The sequence below is a fragment of the Nilaparvata lugens genome, chromosome 8 (assembly GCF_014356525.2).
Source record: "Nilaparvata lugens isolate BPH chromosome 8, ASM1435652v1, whole genome shotgun sequence".
NCBI lineage: Eukaryota > Metazoa > Arthropoda > Insecta > Hemiptera > Delphacidae > Nilaparvata > Nilaparvata lugens.
Window position 1 is genome coordinate 3910422 of NC_052511.1, and position 24434 is coordinate 3934855.

At 35.2% G+C, this 24434-nt stretch overlaps 1 protein-coding gene across 1 annotated transcript in view; it reads left to right on the forward strand.

Moving 5' to 3' along the window:
- Positions 1 to 22254, forward strand: part of LOC111056696 (axin) — a 94156-nt gene extending 71902 nt beyond the window's left edge. The window contains exons 13-19 of the mRNA XM_039435057.1: positions 2418 to 2528; positions 3539 to 3662; positions 5598 to 5751; positions 10096 to 10479; positions 11866 to 12249; positions 19755 to 20033; positions 21901 to 22254. Of these exons, the coding sequence (XP_039290991.1) occupies positions 2418 to 2528; positions 3539 to 3662; positions 5598 to 5751; positions 10096 to 10479; positions 11866 to 12249; positions 19755 to 20033; positions 21901 to 22027 (1563 nt within the window). The 3' untranslated portion in view covers positions 22028 to 22254. The remainder of the gene's footprint in view (positions 1 to 2417; positions 2529 to 3538; positions 3663 to 5597; positions 5752 to 10095; positions 10480 to 11865; positions 12250 to 19754; positions 20034 to 21900) is intronic.
- Positions 22255 to 24434: the final 2180 nt, after the last annotated feature.

A 24434-nucleotide genomic window follows, 5' to 3' on the forward strand; every position in this document is an offset into this window, starting at 1 on the left:
TCTCTGTCAACATCTGATGGATATTTGAAAAAAAAACGCTCAATCTCACTTGGCCCATGAAATAATTAGTGAAACTAGTTGTGGATTTGACTAGATCCTTAAATATCGTTGACAAATTCGCATAATGATGACATGGCTCTCCTTAATTCAACTCCTACTTCACTTTTCAAAACTTTCAATACGCTGCAAGATTATGGAAACTTTGTGATGAGAAGAGTTATGAAAATTCTCAATGAAGATGGAGTGATACAGGTGGACATAGTTTTTCATGTCTATAGTCTAAATTCAAGCAAAGGTAGTGAACATACTAGAAGCAGCAGAGTAAAAGAATCACTCCAATAATATGCTCTCCAAACCATCGAGACTTGATTTCTGAATCTGTGACAGAGATTTATTAATGTAACATGCAAGAATCTATGAAGGAATAATCCATACGTTAGCTACGTGCAGGTATACATCCATTCATTCATTTGTGGATTAATTATAAATCATATAAATATGTTTGGGAAAGATTAACAGGCATGGCCCGAAACTATTCTATTCCCAAATTTTGATACTGAATAACTTGTTACCATTTCAAAACAGTCTGAACGGGAATACCATAATGGATGAATCAATCAAAAGTTAGTGAAATACCATTATAATAAAACTGTTAGAAATAATTTGAATGAATATTTAAATTTTCATTTAATTTTGACTTGTCACATATCTATTATTATATTGGATATACTTTCTCGAAAGTTCACGACAAACTGAAGATTCACGAAAGTTTAACATTTCCATATTAAACATAATTATTATGATAATGAATGGATGATGAATTCAATTTCCACCATAAAGAACTAAGGAATTCCACAAACATTTCTTGGAAATTAACTGACCACTATATCAAGTAAGCGTGGCCAGTGTGTAATTCTAATGTAGCCTGCAGCACATCACAATAAATTAATTTAAAATAAAAGCAATAAAACATAAACACATATAAATACTAACATTTTCTATCTTAATATATTTCTTGAAACTCAAGTTTCGTTTATTTCAAAAATGTAGAGGAACACATTGAAAGCCAGTTATAAGTACATGATATTGAGAAAAAAGTCAAAGCTGTACTATGAATAGTAACTGCAGGACAGGCGATTTTATAAGCGCGCGTTTTTTACAACTTACCCCCCTCCCCCCCAATCTGTCGACCACCCTGGGACGTGACGACATCGAGTTTCATATACACTAAAGACCCCCTAACAATAATCCAAAGTCAAATTCTCTGCCTCTCTCATGTATGCTCAATGTAAGCCAGCGCCTGGACTATCACTGTTACCAACTTCATTTTGATTTTGCTGCACTGTTGCTCCATATAACCTACTAAGTATTATGCGTTGCCATGTTGCAAATCTGGAGTGCAGAAAAGATTTTTTCCTACAGTTACGTTGAAAAGTGGCCATTGCTGCACTGATTACAGAACGCAAAGAATCACTTTTCCGCTCTAGTGCGGGAAAAATTTTTCTGCACTCCAGATTTGCAGATCATATCCTTTTGAGATATGAGCGACTGAAGTTTGAATCTTTGAGACAGAACATTTCAAATTCGGTACGATATAAATCCATGAGATTTAGAGGATGGATTCTTCATGGTATTGTTGATCTAGTAAAACAAAAATTTTCTGAAATATCAATTTTTATGATAGTTATTCAATTTTCTGAAATATCAATTTTTATGATAGTTATTCAATTTACCTATAATAACTCAAATAAAAGTTATTTTTGGTTACTTCTAGTAAATTGAATAACGATCTTAAAAATTGATATTTTCAGAAAAGTTTTGTTTGACTTGATCAACAATACCATGAAGAATTTATCCTCTAAATCTCATGGATTTATTTCTTACCGAATTTGAAATGTTCTGTCCCAAAAAGTTGAACCTTAGGCGCTCATATCTCAAAAAGTAATGGTCAGAAAAAAAATGTTTTCCTGAGAAAACTTTTTCATTTTGATAGCTTGATGATATACAAATCAAAAAACTTTGAAAAATATTGCGAGTAGAAAGTTTATTTTTAGCCTTTGCACAGCCTTAAACGTTTTTTAGACGCCAACTCAATCAGCCAATCGGAGAGCTTCCAGCTTTCAAAAAACTTTGAAAAATATCGCGAGTAAAAAGTTTATTTTTAGCCTTTGCACAGCCTTAAGCTTGGCGACCCATCCGTTTTACCGTCCTCACGCAATGACCTCCATGTTCCGACTATTGCTTGAGCAAAAGACTGATGGTAAACTTGAGTGTATTAGGAGCTGAATAAAAAATTATCATGATTATGATGAGAATACGGCAACCTGTAATACTATTATTATTACAATACTTTTTTCCTATTTATGCAAAAAATAAATAAAAATGCAATGAATAAATAAATTTGAATTTGTTTTTAGATGAGTTGCTCGAGTGGTCCTCCATCGATGATGAGTCCTTTCACGATGCCAGCGCACAAGTACCAATCATCTCATCAGCGCCATTCGCATTCCCATTCCAGGAAGGAAAAGGTACCACATCAATCAATCAATCAATCAATCAATCAATAGATCAATCAATCTCTCTATTCAAGACATATAATCGGTCGACTGAATAAAAACTAGATTTGCTAGCACTTTGACTTGTCTGACGCCGTTGAGGCCAACCAGACGTAATATATATCTATCTATCTATCTATAGTGAGGTCCACGTTATAATGGAAGTGGAGGAAGATAGGAGAACAACGTTGCCAATCCTCAGTCTTGTCTATGCCTTCTATAGACAGTAGCTGATACAGGTTCATTTATGTAACTGTTCATTCTCATTTAAAATAATTAATTATATTTTATTAAGCTAGGAATTATATTTTTCATAATTTCATAATGAATTTTCATAATTAAGATGGAATATTTTTTGAATTGATCATTAATTCTACATTGTTAAAAGATGATCTGGAACAGAGCAAAGCGAGAAATAGATAGCGCTATCAGCTTTGTTGAATGATAGACAAGGATAGCAATACAAATGCTGAATGTACAAAATGTGAATTACATTAAATACATTGTTAAAAGATGATCTGGAACAGAGCAAAGCGAGAAAGAGATAGCGCTATCAGCTTTGTTGAATGATAGACAAGGATATCAATACAAATGCTAAATAAACTCTGCCATTATAACATGGACCCCACTATAGTAACTCATTCTACAGTTTTAAGTGATTAGTGAGTGTAATTTTGTTTTTCAACTTTTTTAACAATCTGAATCCAAAATTTATTGTTTTTCAAGTGTAAATTGGACTTTTGCTACAAAAACTGGACCTGCAAAATTTATTGTTTTTCAAGTGTAAATTGGACTTGAATTCCAAAGTTTATGAAACATAACCTACTTTTTGGACTAGTTTATGAATCGAAATTCGGAGAAGGAACAGTTTTTGGATGTGACGGTTTGCTCCTTCCCCAATCATTTTCATGAATTGTGTTTTGAGTGCCATTGAATGAAAAAATAATGAGTTTAATTATCAAATTTTGTTTGTTTTTCTGTAGGATGTTTTCTCCAACTTCTCATCAGATTCTGGCAACGTTCATGATTTCGCTGAAGGCTCTGAACATCGGATGCATGTGCCTAAGAGTAAATCCATGCCTGATTACACAGATGCATCACAATCAAGTCAGTTCTTCCACATTATTTATCGAAAATTCAATTTATTTTGCAATAAAAATATTTTTAGAAAAATTATATAAATATAAATCATTATACAGAGTGTTTTAAAAAGAACTCCCTAGTTTTAATACGTCATAGAATCTGTAGAAAGTTTTATACTCTATTCTAGTTTGTGGTGTTTGATTCTTCAGCAACTGTCTAAGTTTTGTCCCCCTGCAGTTAGCAGACCTGCTTGACCTTGAGACGGCGCCAGGGAACAGTTCCCTCAGTTGAGTACGGGCTTTCCGGGAAGGTGGATAGGGAGAGCTGGCCCAATTGCTTGGCCACCACGAAGCCCGGACTTAACACCTCTGGACTTTTTCTGTTGGGGACACATAAAAAATGTTGTGTACAGTGAAAAAATCCGAGACATGAACCATTTACGGGAAAGAATCGTCACGGCGGCTGGGACAGTTGCACCTGATATGCTGGTGAATACATGGCGAGAACTTGAATGTCGTCTCGACGTGTGGAGGGCAACAAATGGATCCCATGCTGAAGTGTACTGATGTGGAACAAAACTTGAAGGTTCTCTCTTTCATTGTATGTACTTGTTGATGTAGTTTTCCATTAATTTACACATTAAATTTATACTTAAAACTAGGGAGTTCTTTTTCAAACACACTGTATAACTAGATAATAATAGCTTATAATATGGTTAAAAATAATATTTTGTGACAAAATATTTCAAAAAGGGTACTGAGATTTTTATTTTTCTTTATATTTAAAAATAAGGCTACAGTATCAAAGTCGACAGAAGAAATATCATTTCAATTTCAAATCATTATCCCAAAAGGCTGGCATAGTGGAAGGGTTTTATTTAGTTTTGTTCCCAGTTAATCAAGTTGTAGGCCTACCTTTTTTGACCATTTCTTGAGATGCTGAAATAAATGGGAAGTTGAACCATTCAGTTCGTTGAATTTCACGGTATCAAGTTTTCATTGCAGGCTGATATACATTTAACTTCACCGTTGCAAACTAGTTGGAGATTAGTGAGAACTTAGTTGTAGGTTAAAGGGAAAGGTTTAAAATTATTATACATATAATTGACCGAGCGAAGTGAGGTCTAAGATTCAAGTCGACGGTTTGGCATTTCTCTTAATGTTTAAATGTTTATATGTTGCGCATTTACGGCGAAACGCGGTAATAGATTTTCATGAAATTTGACAGGTATGTTCCTTTTTTAATTGCGCGTCGACGTTTAAACAAGGTTTTTGGAAATTTTGCATTTCAAGGATAATATACAAGGAAAAAGGAGCCTCCTTCATACGCCAATATTAGAGTAAAAAGCAGACTATAGAATATTATTCATCATAAATCAGCTGACAAGTGATTACACAGATGTGTGGAGAAGCCAATCTATTGCTTTATTTCCATAAGGTCTATAGTTTCAATCAGGCACTTGTGGATGAGAATACTGTGTGAGGTCTACTGTTCACAGAACTACTAGTAATAATGTCTACTATTTCTTCTATTAATAAAATCAATATAAACATTTTGTAGTACCCTTTATTTTTTAAAAAACTTATAAAAAAAATAAAGGGTACTACACGATTTTCATATTATTTTTATTAATTTGTTGAAAAGTAGCCCATGTGAGTCAAGTGTTTTTATTTCTTCTTTGTTTGGTTTTGAAGCTCTCTTGGTTTTTAAAATCTTCTTTGTGAAAATATTCTAGGACTGGAAGTTTTGTGAAGTGAATCACTACAAGACTACACCTATTTTGGACTATTATCTAAATTTAGGAGAGGAATAGCACACGGTTACCTTATTTTACCTCTACCTATCGTCTCTATCATTATTTTCAAGTTGTAATTATTGTAAGAATGAATGAATTGGTATCTAGTGTGATAATTTGTTTTGTGAGGCAATAAAATTTGATTTATTGATTTGTTGTTGTAGGTCACAGACAGAGCGGTTTTAGGGATTGGAGTGGCAGTGGTAGTGGAAGTGGAGGGGGAAGCAGGAGGTGGAGCAGTAAAAAGACTGAGCTGACCGACAGTGGAGTCAGTGTTGTATCTGATACACCATCCCTGGCCCACACCAACAAAGACAGGTATATAGCAACTGCAAGCAGCTGTAGTGTTATAATGGGGCCTGGTGCTCTCACCTATTGTACCCTTTCAATCAATCAATTTATTCTTAGCATGTACATTTTTTACAATGTTTGGCAGTTCGCCATATTTAAAAAATAATAACAATAAACACAATAAATTATGTTATAATAGCGTATTATAATTTCATATCCTACTCCCACTGGCGAACAAGAGTCATCTTATGCCAGTGGTTTTTTTTTTACTTACCGTTTATTATTATTACACTTTGGTTGGATTCTATTGTCATGTTGAGCTTTGTTTGATTTATGTATATGTATTTATGAGTGTGGAATAAATAAATTTGAATTGAAAAAAAAAAATTGAAAATAAATTGTCCATTGATGTAAAAAACAACAAAAACACAACAAGAACAACAAGTCAATCAATCAATTAGTTAAAAACGATCATTATTAAATGCAAATTCAAGTGAAATGCTGTAAATTTACATATGTAAATTAATTAAAAATAAGTATCATTAAAAGAAAGTCCAAAACAAATGCTGTAAATTTCTATCTAAAAAATTAGTCAGATTTAGTTGGATTGACAGATATGGCAGAACCCCCCAAGAACTCTTCCAAACTATATATTTTTTTGTTTATTAGCCCGTTTCCCAGGCAATTCTTGAATTCCCTTTTATTCTTCAAATTGGTGATTTCTGTAGGGAGAGCATTTAAAATCTTTTTTTTTCATATACTGAAGGCTTGTCTCAAAGAATGTAGCTCCATGGGCCTGAATTCTCAATTCTCTATTATTTCTAGTAGCCTATTGTATCTGTGATTGCAATATATGATGGTATAATATATGATAATTATAATATGATATAATATATAATAAATGCCCAGTGAGCCAGGACTCTCGCAATTTGAATCCATACATTGCACATTCATGAATATAGAGGCTAGGAAGAGTAAGCATTTTTTAATAATATGATAAATAAATAGATATGTTATGACAATACATAAATATGTTAATATTATTCGAAATGTTCTGATAATAATTTTAGATTTTAAAAACAAATAAAGAAAAGTAGAAATACTTGCACATCTGAAATTCTATACAATATGAATGTTATTAATACTCTTCTATTCATGTTATTGGGGTTTAAAATCTTGAAATCCCAATTTAGAAATATCCATTACTACACTTCGGCCTATTTTTATTGAATAAATTGAAATTGTTTTCATATTTTTATATTTTAAAAGGTTCATTATATTTCATAATTGCTCCGAATAACTCAATCAATTAATAGTATTAATAGGCCTGAGGTAAGACATGTGGTGGTGAGGAATATGCAGGAAAATTTGGCAATATATATATATATATAATATATATATATATATAATATATATATATATATATATATATATATTTATTATTGATCAACTCACCGCTATATATAGTCCTCATAAAACCGGTCGACACGATACGTCAACGACATATTTATGTGTTATCTCTCCTTCACATGATATGAAGCACATTCAGTTCTCAGCACATCATCATACGGCACGACCCGACACATACACGACAAAAACTGAAGCTTTTTTCTTCACCGCACTTCCGAGATGTGACGTCACACTCAATTGCCAAATCAAGGAAGGGAATAGGATATAGGTGGTGAATAGAATTTGATATTTTATTTTATTTCGAATTACTTCAATTTTTTAATATTTTGGAAAATATTATCATCTGTAGAATATTTTTGTTCTTGGCCGATCAATCTATCAGCTGTATGGAAGGAGCGCTCTCTGTTATCGGCAATAGGAGATAATGAACTCAGAGATTGGCGCCTATTTTCAAAATTCTTTTGATTTAGGCTGTTTTTTTATTTTTATTAGAAAATATGCCGTGACAATGTGTATACATAAAAGAGTATACCTGTATAGAGAGAAATAAATATTTGGCAATGCACAAATACTCAAAACGTAACAATTCACTATGAATTAGACTCCACATTACCACAATCACGATTCAGATCAATAGCTTCACCGGGTCCTGAATCCGATAGGACTGAGCGACCGTAAGATGTCAGTGACAGTACTCGGGTCTGAGATTTTCTGGGTGAAGAAGGAATAGAATAAAAATATATTTTCCTCCACCTACTGTCTAAAGTACTTACTTTACTCCCTGAAACCTAATACTAAAGTGTCACTTTTTCACTCTCGGTAGTAAAAAACAGAAAAACTCCCTAGGGAGTAAAAGTGACTCCATTTAAATAACAAGGGGAGCATCTCTATTTTGAAACTTACATTGTAATAAATTAGAAGGTCTAAGCTCAGATGAGAAAGCATAATAGAGGTGTCTGTCATTGAGTCAACTAAATTCAATACCACAACCAGAAATTTGATTAACTCATGAAATATATGTTTGTATGATAATTATTATATTCTTAATATTAGTAGACGATAAAAATTTATACAATTTAAAAAATATTTTATTCTATTCAAAATACCAGCGAACAAATATTTTTGATCTGCAATTCAAATCTGAACCGCGTGATCTGGAGTCAGCCATTTTTGGTAGCTGCTCAGCTGATATAATTGTTACAACTTTTGCCGATAGATAGCGCAATCGGCAGTGCCAATCAGACGACCGGTTTTTAGGTTTTAGATTTAGGTTATGTTGTTAGGAATCATTGTCACCAATACGTAAGTTATTAGAATGATTTTATTTGCAGTTTCTATAAAGAAATGTAGATGGAGGAAAAATGTTGTGTACATCACGAGCGAAAAATACTTTTTGTCCCTCAGGATAATTGCTGCCCTCGGCTTCGCCTCGGGCTTCAAACTTTTTCCCACAGGGAGAAAAAGTCGTATTTTTCACTGTAGATATACAAATAACTATTATTGTTGTCCATTATCCATTGTCAATTGTCCATTATTGTTGTTAGGTACTGTTCATTTTTCACTTTTACTGTACTTTTTTTACACAGAAATAAGGTCGAATTTATTATTGAGTTGACAAAATTTTGGCTTGAAATTTTGAACTTATGGGTAACCGTCCACTGGAACCGTATTCAACCGATCCGTTCGGCCGTTGGATCGGATGAATCTGCCGGCCGTTAATTCGGCCGAATATGGTCGTCCATTGGAACCGTTTACATCAGTCTAGTTCAGTAGTTGGCTGGTTGCCAATTATTGAATTACTACTTTCACAGCCGCCAAAATTTCCATGAACAATGATTATATTGAGATTTTGAGAATTGGATAAACAAGTATCCACTAAATTAGTTATTCATTACAATAATCTTATCTTTAGATCCTTTTTGTCCACAGGTTCCTTTGAACATCACGACGATGATATCTTTTGTCTCGCATATCCCACAATGGAACATGCTCTTGAACCAAACTTATCAACTTTTCATTGTCCATAGTTACAACTATACAAGGTGCGGCAGTCAATCGGGCGATTTTAAAAGCGTTATCAAGAGTGAATGATTCGATTTATTGACATGAAACATACAAAAACACAGAGTACAGATAGTAGCATTTACTTTACAAACTCAAAAAACTAAAAAAAATAGAAAAGAAAAGTCTTATTTTCGAAAAATAACATCTGTCAGATGTCCACCATTCCTATGTATGCACTCAGTAAGTCTTCTGCTAACATCGCTCATTACTCTAACTACCGCTATGTTCTCTGGTGTACGCACTTTTTTTGCTCTACCACCTCTCTTCTTCACTGTAGAACCAGTTGCCTCAAAGTTACGAACCCAGGTCTTTATGGCACTGGCTGATGGAACAGCATTATTACGATGAATCTCGAACTCTATTCTAAATTCACGCTGAGCGATCACATAGCTGTCCCCGTTTTTATAAAATGCTTTTACGGCATAAGCACGCTGTGCTCCTGTCCACTGCTCCATTGCTACTAAAATGCTTTAAAGTTTTCTACACGATGGGCGTAGCATCGTTCTCCCCACTCCAGCCAAACGAACACAAGCGCTGTTGCAAAATCGCCCGATTGACTGCCGCAACTTGTATAAAACAGAACAACTTCAAAAAACAAAAAAAAAAACAAACAAGACCGTGAAACAATTTTAGGTTAGGAGCACTTTGTTGTCTCAGCTCGACTTTGGCCGGATAGAGCCGGAAAATCCCATTCAATTCGGATCGAAAAATTGATCGGCCGTGTACGGCCGTATGAACCTGTTGCAATGGACGAACATCTATAGCTTTCTTTGTTGATCTTTCGATGACGTTCGGTAGTTCTAGTGGACAGCCCACCTAAACGGACTATACCATGGAGTATCTTTTAATACTATCTTTTCTCTAAAAGAAGAAAAATAATTTCAATTTATTTTGCAGACGCGTACTGTCGTGGCTGATGGAAAGCGACAAGCAGCACATGGTTGGAGGCGGCGGAAACGGAGGCGGTAGCGGAGGCGGCGACCGTGACTCTGTAGCCTCCTCGTCATCCCGCTCCCACCGCTCCTCCGACCACCACCACCACCTTCCGCTGCCGCGTCCCGCCCCCTCGGCTGGAGGCGGCAGCTCGAGAGGGGCCGGAGGCAGTGGAGGCTCGAGAGGCGGTGGAGGCGGTAGTTTGGGGGCGGCAGCGATGCCAGCTCAGCCGTTTGTGGCCGATCCGAGTATGCCGCCGCTGCCTTCGCCGCACACCCCCGACCAGCTGGAGGAGGCCAGGAGGCGGTTGATGGAGGATGAGGGACGGTGTAAGCAGACGAGGCCTAGGTCAGTCAAAAGGAGAATTTGATGATAATATTGTTTGATTTCCTACAAAACAAATACATGCACAAAGTAGTAAATATAATGTCAGAAAAAATTGGTTGAAATAGTATATTTCGCACCTAGGGCCGAAAATGAGACTTTTCCGGCTCGAAATCGGTTTTCAAGTCCGAGGCCGTAGGCCGAGGACTAGAAAAGATTGAGAGCCGGAAAAACATTTTTGCCCATGGTGAGAACGTTATTTTTCGCCACACAGAAAAATAAACAATGATTATATTGAGATTTTGAGAATTGGATAAACAAGTATCCACTAAATTAGTTATTCATTACAATAATCTTATCTTTAGATCCTTTTTGTCCACAGGTTCCTTTGAACATCACGACGATGATATCTTTTGTCTCGCATATCCCACAATGGAACATGCTCTTGAACCAAACTTATCAACTTTTCATTGTCCATAGTTACAACTATACAAGGTGCGGCAGTCAATCGGGCGATTTTAAAAGCGTTATCAAGAGTGAATGATTCGATTTATTGACATGAAACATACAAAAACAGAGTACAGATAGTAGCATTTACTTTACAAACTCAAAAAACTAAAAAAATAGAAAAGAAAAGTCTTATTTTCGAAAAATAACATCTGTCAGATGTCCACCATTCCTATGTATGCACTCAGTAAGTCTTCTGCTAACATCGCTCATTACTCTAACTACCGCTATGTTCTCTGGTGTACGCACTTTTTTGCTCTACCACCTCTCTTCTTCACTGTAGAACCAGTTGCCTCAAAGTTACGAACCCAGGTCTTTATGGCACTGGCTGATGGAACAGCATTATTACGATGAATCTCGAACTCTATTCTAAATTCACGCTGAGCGATCACATAGCTGTCCCCGTTTTTATAAAATGCTTTTACGGCATAAGCACGCTGTGCTCCTGTCCACTGCTCCATTGCTACTAAAATGCTTTAAAGTTTTCTACACGATGGGCGTAGCATCGTTCTCCCCACTCCAGCCAAACGAACACAAGCGCTGTTGCAAAATCGCCCGATTGACTGCCGCAACTTGTATAAAACAGAACAACTTCAAAAAACAAAAAAAAAAACAAACAAGACCGTGAAACAATTTTAGGTTAGGAGCACTTTGTTGTCTCAGCTCGACTTTGGCCGGATAGAGCCGGAAAATCCCATTCAATTCGGATCGAAAAATTGATCGGCCGTGTACGGCCGTATGAACCTGTTGCAATGGACGAACATCTATAGCTTTCTTTGTTGATCTTTCGATGACGTTCGGTAGTTCTAGTGGACAGCCCACCTAAACGGACTATACCATGGAGTATCTTTTAATACTATCTTTTCTCTAAAAGAAGAAAAATAATTTCAATTTATTTTGCAGACGCGTACTGTCGTGGCTGATGGAAAGCGACAAGCAGCACATGGTTGGAGGCGGCGGAAACGGAGGCGGTAGCGGAGGCGGCGACCGTGACTCTGTAGCCTCCTCGTCATCCCGCTCCCACCGCTCCTCCGACCACCACCACCACCTTCCGCTGCCGCGTCCCGCCCCCTCGGCTGGAGGCGGCAGCTCGAGAGGGGCCGGAGGCAGTGGAGGCTCGAGAGGCGGTGGAGGCGGTAGTTTGGGGGCGGCAGCGATGCCAGCTCAGCCGTTTGTGGCCGATCCGAGTATGCCGCCGCTGCCTTCGCCGCACACCCCCGACCAGCTGGAGGAGGCCAGGAGGCGGTTGATGGAGGATGAGGGACGGTGTAAGCAGACGAGGCCTAGGTCAGTCAAAAGGAGAATTTGATGATAATATTGTTTGATTTCCTACAAAACAAATACATGCACAAAGTAGTAAATATAATGTCAGAAAAAATTGGTTGAAATAGTATATTTCGCACCTAGGGCCGAAAATGAGACTTTTCCGGCTCGAAATCGGTTTTCAAGTCCGAGGCCGTAGGCCGAGGACTAGAAAAGATTGAGAGCCGGAAAAACATTTTTGCCCATGGTGAGAACGTTATTTTTCGCCACACAGAAAAATAAACAATATAAATATGAGAATAATTTTTTATTAGGCACTTCCGAAAGCAAAACAGGAAGGTCATAGCTCTAGCAAATCTGAGGTAATCTGAAAATCAGGAAATTGTCCAAGTATTTTTATTTTTTATTCTGATTTGTCTAAATAACCTTGAAGATTATGTTCAATTGTGTAAGAGGTTGAGTTTATACTTTTTATTCTTCCAAATGACAATAAGATGATATTATTATAAATGTTTTAATTCTTGAATAATAAACGCAAATAATGAAAAGTTTTTTGATCAGCTGTTTTAGCACACTTGAAATTTGGCCAATCTGAATGTCAACGTCAACAATGCTTGTCTTTGACTTCGGAAGTTTAGGTTAGAAGTTCCATCCTACTCTGAAAATCGAATTTGAATAGTTTATAATATATATCTTATCTGTATTTTATTCATCCAAATAAAATGATAGTATCTTATTGCAGAATACTTATTCAATTCTAGAAGCATAAACTGATTCCGTTTCATAAACCATTTTGTAAACACGTTCACATCAAATCAGAATCAGCTGACTTCAAGGTTATTTTACAGCCCTAGGGCCGTAAAACTTTTACCGGCCTGGTCAGAAAACAATCATTTTCGGCCACCATATGACGCACGAAAACCAGCTCATTACATCCAAGTGGGGCGAAATAGTATATTTCGCACCTAGGGCCGAAAATGAGACTTTTCTGGCTCGAAATCGGTTTTCAAGTCCGAGGCCGTAGGCCGAGGACTAGAAAAGATTGAGAGCCGGAAAAACATTTTCGCCCATGGTGAGAACGTTATTTTTCGCCACACAGAAGAATAAACAATATATATATATGAGAATAATTGTCTATTATAAGCACTTTCGAAAGCAAAAGTGGAAGGTCATAGCTCTAGCAAATCTGAGGTAATCTGAATATCAGGAAATTGTCCAAGTATTTTTATTTTTTATTCTGATTTGTCTAAATAACCTAAAAGATTATGGATTATGTTCAATTATGTAAGAGGTTGAGTTTATAATTTTTATTCTTCCAAATGACAATAAGATGATATTATTATAAATGTTTTAATTATTGACTGATAAACACAAATAATAAAAAGTTTTTGATCAGCTGTTTTAGCACACTTGAAATTTGGCCAATCTGAATGTCAACGGAAGTTTAGGTTAGAAGTTCTATCCTACTCTGAAAATCGAATTATTTGAATAGTTTGAATATATATCTTATCTGTATTTTATTCATCCAAATAAAATGATAGTATATTATTGCAGAATACTTTATTGAATTCTAGAAGCATAAAATGATTCCGTTTATCCACCATGTTCCGTGATAAACGCAGTAGCCTACTAGGAGGTTTGAGGTTAGATTCTATTATACTCTGAAAATTAAATTTGAATAGTTTATAATATCTCATTTGTATTTCATTCATCCAAATAAAATGATAGTATCTTATTGCAAAATACTTTATTCAATTCTAGAAGCATAAACTGATTCCGTTTCATAAACTATTTTGTAAACACGTTCACAACAAATCAGAATCAGCTGATTTCAAGGTTATTTTACAGCCCTAGGGCCGTAAAAATTTTACCGGCCTGGTCAGAAAACAATCACTTTCGGCCTCCATATGACGCACGTAAACCAGCTCATTACATCCAAGTGGGGCGAAAAATAATTTCTTGGTACCCTTTTTTACAAAAAACTTTTTCATATAATATACAATAACAAAAAACAAATATAACACCTTATAAGAAAGAAAAATCCATTTAATTTTATTGTATTCAATAATGACATAGACCTGTTACTTAGCATACCACTTCAAGAAAAAATTGAGTCGAATCACACACGATCTTCGTGGCAGTTGACATGGCTTCTGCGCAAAATAACCATGTATGGATAGCTCACATCCAGTTTGTCAATTGTTCTGTGCGCTGTCTGGTACATTGAACCGTCTTGCTAAAATCTTCCAGTTCAGGCCAAAAGAAGTAGAATTTCATTTGCCAAGCTCAAGTCAGTGAGGCCGAGGATCTTGCATATTCCTATTTTTTTTTTTAACATCTTTATTGCCCATAAAAACAAAATACAAAATAAAAAACTTACAAAAGAAATATTCTAGATTATATTAATATATTATGCTATTTTACATATAAATTAAAATTACATGGCACCACCCAGCAAGGGCAAAACCCTGACCGCTGAGTGAGAGTATCAGCTGTTAGACAATATAAAAAATTTATTTACTAATAATCAAAGCTACAAAAAAATCGAAGTTAACAATAAATTACTAGTCTAGTAATTATAATATTTGACTGATGTCGAAGAAAAAATTTTGTATCACCCACTTATTTATCTGTTCCATCCTCTGTCTACCCCTATTAGAAAGATATTCTGACAATGCATTTGGCATTATATTTATTATTTTTGAGCTAAGATACCCCAATTGTCTTCTCACTATTGTCAAATCTGAATAGTTAATATTATAAATGTTATGAGATGTAACTCTCAGGTTATACATAGAAACGTTATTATTCACTGTAAATTCCTCCTTCCTCATCCATGCATAATAGAGAAGTTTCTTTATATAAATTTGACGTACTGTCATCACTTTAAATTCGGCAAATGTTTCACTACTAGAAAAAGCCCTTGGCTTATTAAGAATTGCTTTTATTATCATTTTTTGAAATGTAAAAATTTTATTCATGAAAACATCATACGCTCCTCCCCATACCACTAACCCATATTGCAGCACCGATTGAACATAGGCAAAGTAAAGGACCCTAAGTAATTTAATGTCTAATATTTTACGGACTTTATAAAAGATAAAGGAAATAAATTTCCTTAAGGACGGCATTAAGCCTATTATTTTAAAATTTATGCGTCGAGAAGATAAGGTGACATGGCTGTCTGAATTCAAGAAGAAGGCACTTGAAGACAAAAGTGAGCCTGGCATATCGACAAGGACTGTATCTCGCTTTCTTCCGGTTGGTAGGATATCGGCGTACCAACACTTGTCCCCGGCGGTGTCCATGCTGCTCAAAGACACGAAGAAGTTGGCTGAAGAGAAAAACTACCGCTACGTATGGTCTAGAGATGGAAAAATTTTTGTCAGGAAGACTGAAACCAGTCCGGCTTTGCTGATTAGATCGAAGGATGATTACAACAAGCTGTAAATTAGTTTCTATTTGGTTATTGTTTTTTTTCTCTCTAATTTATTATGGAGAACTGCCAAGTAAGAGACTTATTGGAGGAACTTTATGACAATAATAATTGTAAAACTTCGAAGCTACAAGATTCTAATCATGTTAATTTTTTCTTTTCGGACAATTCTGTTTTAAAAATTTTTCATTTGAACATTAGAAGTGTCAGACGGAATTTTGATGAATTATGTGTGCTTCTTACTAGTTTAAATGTAAATTTTGATATTATAATACTCACTGAAACCTGGTTGTCTCATGATGACGGGTTTGATCTACCCAATTACAATAAATACATAAAACCAACAAAATATAATAAATGCGATGGAATTATTGTGTATATTAAGCATGGTATTAAGTTTGAAATATTGAATGTCGATATTCAACAAACAAATGTTATTAATTTTATTATTGATTTTCAACAAAACCAGTTTTACTTCACTGCCCTTTATCGATCACCGTCAGATACGAATGTTTTTGAATTCATAGATAACCTTGAAATGTTTTTAGAGGAGACTAAATGCTTCTCAAATCGAGTCCTGATTGGTGATACGAATATTGATATCTCGGAAAATCGTTTAGGTCTAGCTGGGCATAGGTATATGGATGTATTGAATGAATATGGGTTTATAAGTTATCTTTATGGAGGTACTAGAATCGGTGACGTATCTGAAACATGTATTGACCATTTTTTTCTAAAAAGTCGGTATTTTAGGCTTAATCCAGCTATTTTTAATTGTTCGATTACTGACCATGAAGCAATAATGGGTACTATTAGTGAGACTAAGAATCAAATATGTGAAAATAAAAATACTGCTGTTGATGATCTACAAATCATACAAGAAAAAATTGATTTAAATAATTTTAAGATTAGAATTGAAAACGAATCATGGGGGGAAACTATGTCAGAAAACAGTGCTAAAAAAGCCTTTACAATTTTCTTTGATACTATCATAAAACATTTTACATTATCAAAAAAAGTTTGTCATAGGGTTAGCAGTAGACAAACCCGACTTAAACCCTGGATCACATCAAGTTTAGTTAGATCTATAAGAACAAGGAACAAAATGACTAAAAAAGCTAGAAGACAGCCGTTCAATGATGCACTTGCCAACAAATTAAAAAATTATAATACTATTTTAAAGAGGATTTTGCGCGTGGTAAAGGAGACTTATTTCAAAAACAAATTTATTAACTGCAAACATAATATCAAGAAGACCTGGGAAACAATAAATGAAGCAACGGATTCTACTAAACAAAAGAAAAATATATCTTCTGATATACAAGGCATTGATAAACGAGTAATAAAGTCAGACAAAAAGAAAGAGATAGCAGATGAATTCAATAAATATTTCACTACAATCGGTAAAGAGATTACAAATAGGAATCTAAAGAACTTAAATCAAGACAAAACATACAGGTATAGAGTAATTCCAGGAAATTGTAATTCATTCTTTTTTACACCAGTCTCAGAAGAAGAAGTTATTAATACTATTTTTAGTCTGAAAAGAAGGGTAACTCCTGGCCCTGATGGAGTATATGCAAATTGCCTCATTGAAAATGCATATAATATTTCTAAACCTCTTGAGCATATAATTAATCTATGTTTTCAACAGGGCTACTTCCCTGACGAAATGAAACGGGCTATAGTCATTCCATTACATAAAGGAAAGGAGAAATCCAGTTTGAATAATTATCGTCCTATTTCCCTCTTATCTAGTATTAGTAAAATTATAGAAAAATGTGTAAAGTCGAGACTAATATCCTACTTAAATAAATATAAAATCTTAAATAGTTCGCAATTGGGTTTTCAGAGTGGCCTTAATACTTCTGATGCAATATTTAGAGTGAGTAGAGAAGTTATAAATCATTTAGATAGAGGAAAAAAGTGCTTGGGAATCTTCCTGGACTTCCAAAAGGCTTTCGACACAGTGGACCATGAACTCTTGCTAAATAAAATGGAAATTATCGGTTTTAGAGGCATAGTTTTGAAATTTTTTAGGTCATACTTAAACTTAAGGTCACAAGCCGTAAAAATTGATGATACAATTAGCAACGATAGGAGAGTTGAAGCTGGGATTCCACAAGGAACAGTGCTTGGCCCAATTCTATTCCTAATTTATATTAATGATTTATTAAATATTGATCTAGACTGTGGCTCTCTCTACTCTTTTGCGGATGACACTGTAGCTCTGTTTCATGGAAATTCATGGATGGAAGCATTTAAGAAAGCAAATAGTGGTATAGCAAAGATAAAAAATTGGTGTGACCACAATAAATTATGTATAAATAAAGATAAAACTGTGGTTCTACCCTTTTACCTCACAATGGCTGGTAAGCCCTCTGAGGAGTACCAACTTAAAATAATTATTCATAAACCTGACTGTAATCAGTCTTATTGCCAGTGTGTTTCTCTCTTTATTCATGATTCTGTAAAATACCTAGGCATCATGATAGATTCTCGACTAAGGTGGGAGCCACATATTTCTTATGTTTGTAATAGATTAAGGAAAACATTTTATAAGTTTGTTCAATTGAGAAATATTCTTCCATTGTACCAGTTGAGGATGGTATTCCTTGCCCTAATCTCTTCTGTAATTGAATACGGCATTGTTGGATGGGGAGGTTGTGGATCTTCCATCTTACAACCCCTTATTTTGCAATATAAGAAAATTGTAAAAATATGTCTGAATAGACCAGTTAGATATCCCACTAACCTAATCTATAAAGAATTCAAAGTTCTAAGCCTTGAGGATTTATATAAATTTAACTTATTAAAATATGTATTTGAACGACCATTAGATTTTCCAGTGACTCCTGAACATGGATATACAACTCGTGGTCAAGCCAGAGAGAAACTGTATGAGCCGAGATGTGTAACTGCATCTGCGGCTGGTCATGCAGCCTTTCAGGGTCCTCGTTTATTTAATGTTTTACCTTTCGATATTTCTAGAGAGTCCTCCTTATCGATTTTCTGTAGAAGGTTAAGATTGTATTTATCGGCTTCATAAATTGTTTCGTTTCATTTTTTTTTCATTGAAATATATTTAACTTTCTTCTGTAAGCTAGGCTATATAAACTAAGCATTGTAATCAATTTGTTTATTTTTGTGGAAGATGTGTATTTTTGTTTAGATTGCTTTAATGGCATAAGATAATACTATTTATGTAAGTAGCTCTATATAGTACTTGAAGCAGCTGAATCGTTTTTCTTATATATTTTCTGTAATTCATAAGACGAACCACTCCTCGACGCAGGCCTAGCCTAATGAGGAGTGCACTTGATATTTTTCATGTTTTATGCTTTGTAAAATTGTACAATGAAGTGAATAAAAGTTATTATTATTATTATTATTATTTTAAGCGTTTACAAATATATTCTATATGAGGCTCCCACTTAAGGTTACAATCAACCATGATGCCCAGATACTTTATAGATTTTTCATTTTTTAGTTTAGGGCATGCACAATCCTTCCATTTTTCAAAATCACAATTTGTATGTATTTTTAAATTCATAGCATCATTTGGTTGACCAACTATTGTAGGAGAAAATGTAATATATTTAGTTTTTGATGTATTTATACTCAATGTATTAATATCAAGCCATTGTTTAACCATGGATATTACTCTTTCTGCTCTCGAGTACGTCTCTAACCATGAGCGGCTACAATACAGCTACAATAGCTATTTACAGCTACAATATTCTTAGCGATCAAACGGGTATTGTTAGAACATTACTGAACCAGTTCCCTCAAATTTATCCACACATTGCAATGAGTCCTCTCAGTAGGATGATTATTTCATCTGCAAAGATCTTGAAGCATCCCTTGCACAGAAAAAATATGTTTTTTGATGAAACAATTTCATTATTTGTACCAGTTATTGGACGCTATACTTTTTGGAAAGACTTACTTTGCTGAATAGATGAGATCTAATTTGACACTTTTAGATTCAGATATACGGCTGTAATCAAATGTCAAAGTTGAAAAACTCCTAATGATTAACTCCATAATAATTGTTTGCAATTTAACTGATTATTGTCTCAATTTGTTTTAGGTTTGCGAACAAAAGCATGGACCCCATGGCCTCTCACTCGCACTCTAGCGGCTCCACCCTGCGACGCAGCGGTGGGGGCAGTGGAGGTGGAAGCGGAGGCGGCATGAGGCGGAACGGCGGAAGCGGAGGGGCGGAACCGCTCCCGGTGCCCGACACCGCCTGCACTGTGGTCGTGTTCAGTTTTTGCGACGAACAGTTTCCCTACCGCACAAAGATACCCGGACATCATGTCACGCTCAGACAGTTCAAGGAGTATTTGCCCAAGAAAGGATTGTACAGGTAAATTCACCGAAATTAGAATAGAATACGTTAATCCACCAATAAATACAATTTAATGTACTTTAGTATGGGAAGACTGGAGTCGCCGTCTCTTCTCGACTTGAGTCGCGTAAGTGTGAGTTGAGCCTGCATCTTGTACACGTGTAAAATAGATATCTTCTTCTTCTTTGGCTGTGCCTTATCCCATTTAAATGGGGTCGGCATTCCTTTCTCTTAGTCTGCCTCTCCACAAAGCCCTATCCAATGCTTGCTCTCTCCTCCAACCACTCTCCCGCAAGTCGGCCGCTATTCTATCTGCCCACCTCATCCTAGGTCTACCTCGTCCTCTCACACCATCCAAAACCAAATCCTGCACTCTTCGTCCAACATAATCCTCCTCCCGTCGCTGCACATGCCCAAACCACCTCATCCTTGTCTCCTGCATTTTCTTTCCTAGTGGTCCAACTATTACAGTGCCTCTAATCAATTCATTTCTTATTTTATCTCTTCTTGTAACCCCACACATCCATCTTAACATTCTCATCTCAGTCACTTCCATCTTTCGTTCCTGTTTCTTTGAAATTGGCCATGTTTCTGTTCCATACAGCAATTAAATATCTGTATTCCATTCCACGCAATTAAATTTCTCACTGTCTTCTAGCAATATTGTAATTATCTCTTCTGTAGATTGTTCATTCAAAAATTCAATTCTTTATTTTAAAAAAATGAAAAATAAATAAACAATCAAATGCATTCAAAAAATCAAATACAATATTGTTTCCTAATTTCTAATATGTGTTCCCTATAGGTTACCCTGTGTGGGGACACTTGAATAAATATAATAAAATATTTATATACAAATTTAAATATTATATCATGAAGAACATTATAATTGAATATGGTATTATATTAAAATAAATCAATATGTCAATATTTATAATCATTCTTGCACACATTCATACGCACACACATTCACATATGCGCACACATTCATACGCACACACATTCACACACGCACACACACACACACACACACACACACACACACACACACACACACACACACACACACACACACACACACACACACACACACACACACACACACTTACATACACTTACATACACTTACACAAAACTTAAAACTATTTAAGCTGTTTTTTTCATATTTAGTTCAATTTTATTCATAGTTAACGTTTCGTTTTTTTTTCAAAGTGCTGATGTAATTAGACCATAAATGAATGCGTTTTGAAGAAAGAGACAGTGATTGAAATTTGATACTGTCTTACTGTTTACGCATACCGGACAGGATTTGTGAGTTCAATGATCTTTGATTGTTGCAGTGTTCATGTCGTGTAATATGTAAATTATACTAAATTTAGACCTATATTAATTTAGTAAAAAAATCATTCGGGTTGTCTAGTTGTAAAATGAATTTCTTGATTTCTTTTCTAAATAACTGACGTGACGTTATTTTCCTTGTTGTTACTGGAAGTGAATTGAATATTTTTATAGCTATGTATTAGAAGTGTCGTCTGGAATGTTCTAATCTTGGTTTTGGGAGGTTAATGTCCTGTGAATTCCTGAGGTTTATTCTTTCTCTCATCTATTGAATATCGAAATTATTTTCAGCTAAATCCAGCAATGCTTTGAATATAAAAGAATGTCTCACTGATAATATTGATAGTTCTCTAAAGAGCATCATTGAACTATATATTGTTTAGGTTTATTACAAATTATTTTTAATATATGTTTCTGACCAGTAATCACAGGTTTAATATGAACATTGTATGCACTCCCATAGCATATTATTCCATAATTTATTCTAGAACCAGTAATTGTTCATTATCTAAGTGTTGAATAATTGAAATGATATTTTTCCGCACAGGTATTTCTTCAAAACGGAGTGCGAAGACCTTGACATGAAGGTGATCCAGGAGGAGATAGTTGATGACAACGAGGTGCTTCCGCTGTGGGAGGGGAAGGTGATGGCCCAGGTGAAGCCAGTCGAGTAATAGTGTGAAGCCAGCCCATCTGACACGTTTTAGTGTGAGTTTCCTGCCAGCATGTAGTCTTATTTATTTAAAACGCCAACTGTAGCAAATACAGTCGAGATAGGCCGTCGAATACAGCTGGATTCCCACATAGATACAGCCCGGGTCCCGTAACTTTGCCTATCGGCGGAGGCCCACTAGACTACAATAGCACCCGTTCTAAAACATTGAATATTTTTGAAAATGCATCTTTCCTTAAGCAACAGATGCTCATTTGTATCTTCTCAAAAAGCAACGCGTTGCATCCGAAAAGATACACAAGGAGCTTTAATGTTGCTCTTTCCCGATCATATTTATATGATTTGTAATTGTAACTACAGAAAAATAAAATAAATGTACATTTCCATATGCAACAGATGCTATTTTGTATCTCATCAAAAGCAACGTATGGCATCTGAAAAGTTACACAAGGAGCTTTAATGTTTCTTTCCATAAGCAACAGATGCTCTTTTGTATCTTATCAAAAGCAACGTGTTGCATCCGAAAAGATACACAAGGAGCTTTAATGTTGTTCTTTCCCGATCATACTTATATGATTTGTAATTGTAACTACAGAAAAATAAAATAAATGTACATTTCCATAAGCAACAGATGCTCTTTTGTATCTTCTGAAAAGCAACGTACTGCATCCGAAAAGATACACAAGGTGCTTCAATATATCTTTGCATGCGCAACATATATGCTCTTTCGTATCTCCTCTAAAGCAACGCGTTGCATCTGAAAAGATATACAAGGTGCTTTAATGTATCTTTCCATAAGCAACAGTTGTTTTTTGTATCTTCTCAAAAGCAACGTGTTGCATCCGAAAAGATACACTAGGAGCTTTTTGGAGTTACGTCCTCTTTAGCACAACACAGCCTATCAGCTGATATTCGTTCAAAATGCTTTTTCCATTGATGGTGATACGTTGCAACTCTCTCATTCATGAAGAATCTCTGTGTGTAGGGAGCTTCCTCCACCCTAGGATCTCTGAACCCTGATGTTTTTTCAAAGCCGTGAATATTACCCCGCGAACCATACTTTGCCTATATGCCGTTACAAAGTCACGGAGATAAAGCTACGGGACACGTACTGTACTTACATAGATAAATGCCGTTTTATCTACAATTTACAATAAATAATAAAAGTGATGTGGGTAAAGTGGTCAGTTGTATCACGATAGATAGAATGCATCACGACGATTTCGGAAGTCATTTCAACTGACGTCATTCATTTTCCGAGACCATTCACGGACTTTATCATCACTCTGTGTAAACTTGAATCATTTTTTGTTAGATTAATGTTGAACTATTGCAGTTGCTTGCAAAAACTTATAACTCTACATAACTAGCACTTGGCAGCAGACTCATGTGAGGCCGCCATGTTTGTGTGTCTATAACTCGACAACAATCGACGATCTGGCCGCACTGATCACGGCGTTTGGTGGGGATGATAAACTATTCAGCTCTGTAGAAGTCGCTCCCCTACCGCTTGTCTGTGTCCTAAGATATGAGATCGCAGTTTGAAAACAAATGACACTCGTAAAGCTATTGAGTTTTGATTGGAAAGTCGCTCCCCTACCGCTTGTCTGTCTGTATCTTATGATATGAGATTGGAGTTGATCCTAGTATAACTTTATGAGCTTTGATTGGAAATATACTACCACTCAGCACGGTTAAGCTAGTATGAATTGTCCCTTTATAACTTATAGAAATGAATATTTTAACTTTCACTGACACTGACAGCTATTATATGATTGATTGATTTGAAACTTCTTTATTGTCAATACAATTTTACAAAATAAACATATTTAAATATCCTTCAAAACAATAAAGCCCAAAGGTAAAAACCTGTTTGGGAAACACAATTTTTAAATATATACACACAACTCTCCAGAATAACATCAGCCGGCCTTAAAAACTAATAACATATATTCAATAAGTAAATCATCAAAATGTTAGGGAACCTTGTGCTATTCCTCTCTCAAATTTAGATAAGGTTACACATAGTCCGAAATAGGTTAAGTCTTGTTGTTCCTCACTTCACAAAATTTTTCCACTGATTTGTGGGAATCCAGCTGTAGCTGTTCTCTTTCTACCAGAGACAATTTTATTGTAAAACATCGAAGATTACTAATTTTATTAATCTTTGTGGAGAAAAATTGAATGAAAATGTGTGCCTTGTTATTTTTTATCAATGTGGAAATGTAATCACATGACCAAATTAACGTTAAATAACATAGAAACTCCGATTCAATTTTTCTACTGTGTATAGAAATTTAGTTAGTTTTTCGTCTGAAGATCAAAAAATGATGAAAATTGTTTAGGCTAAACTAGGTTGTAAACGATGTAAATATGAAAATAACTAATAATAATTAATCTAAACCGAT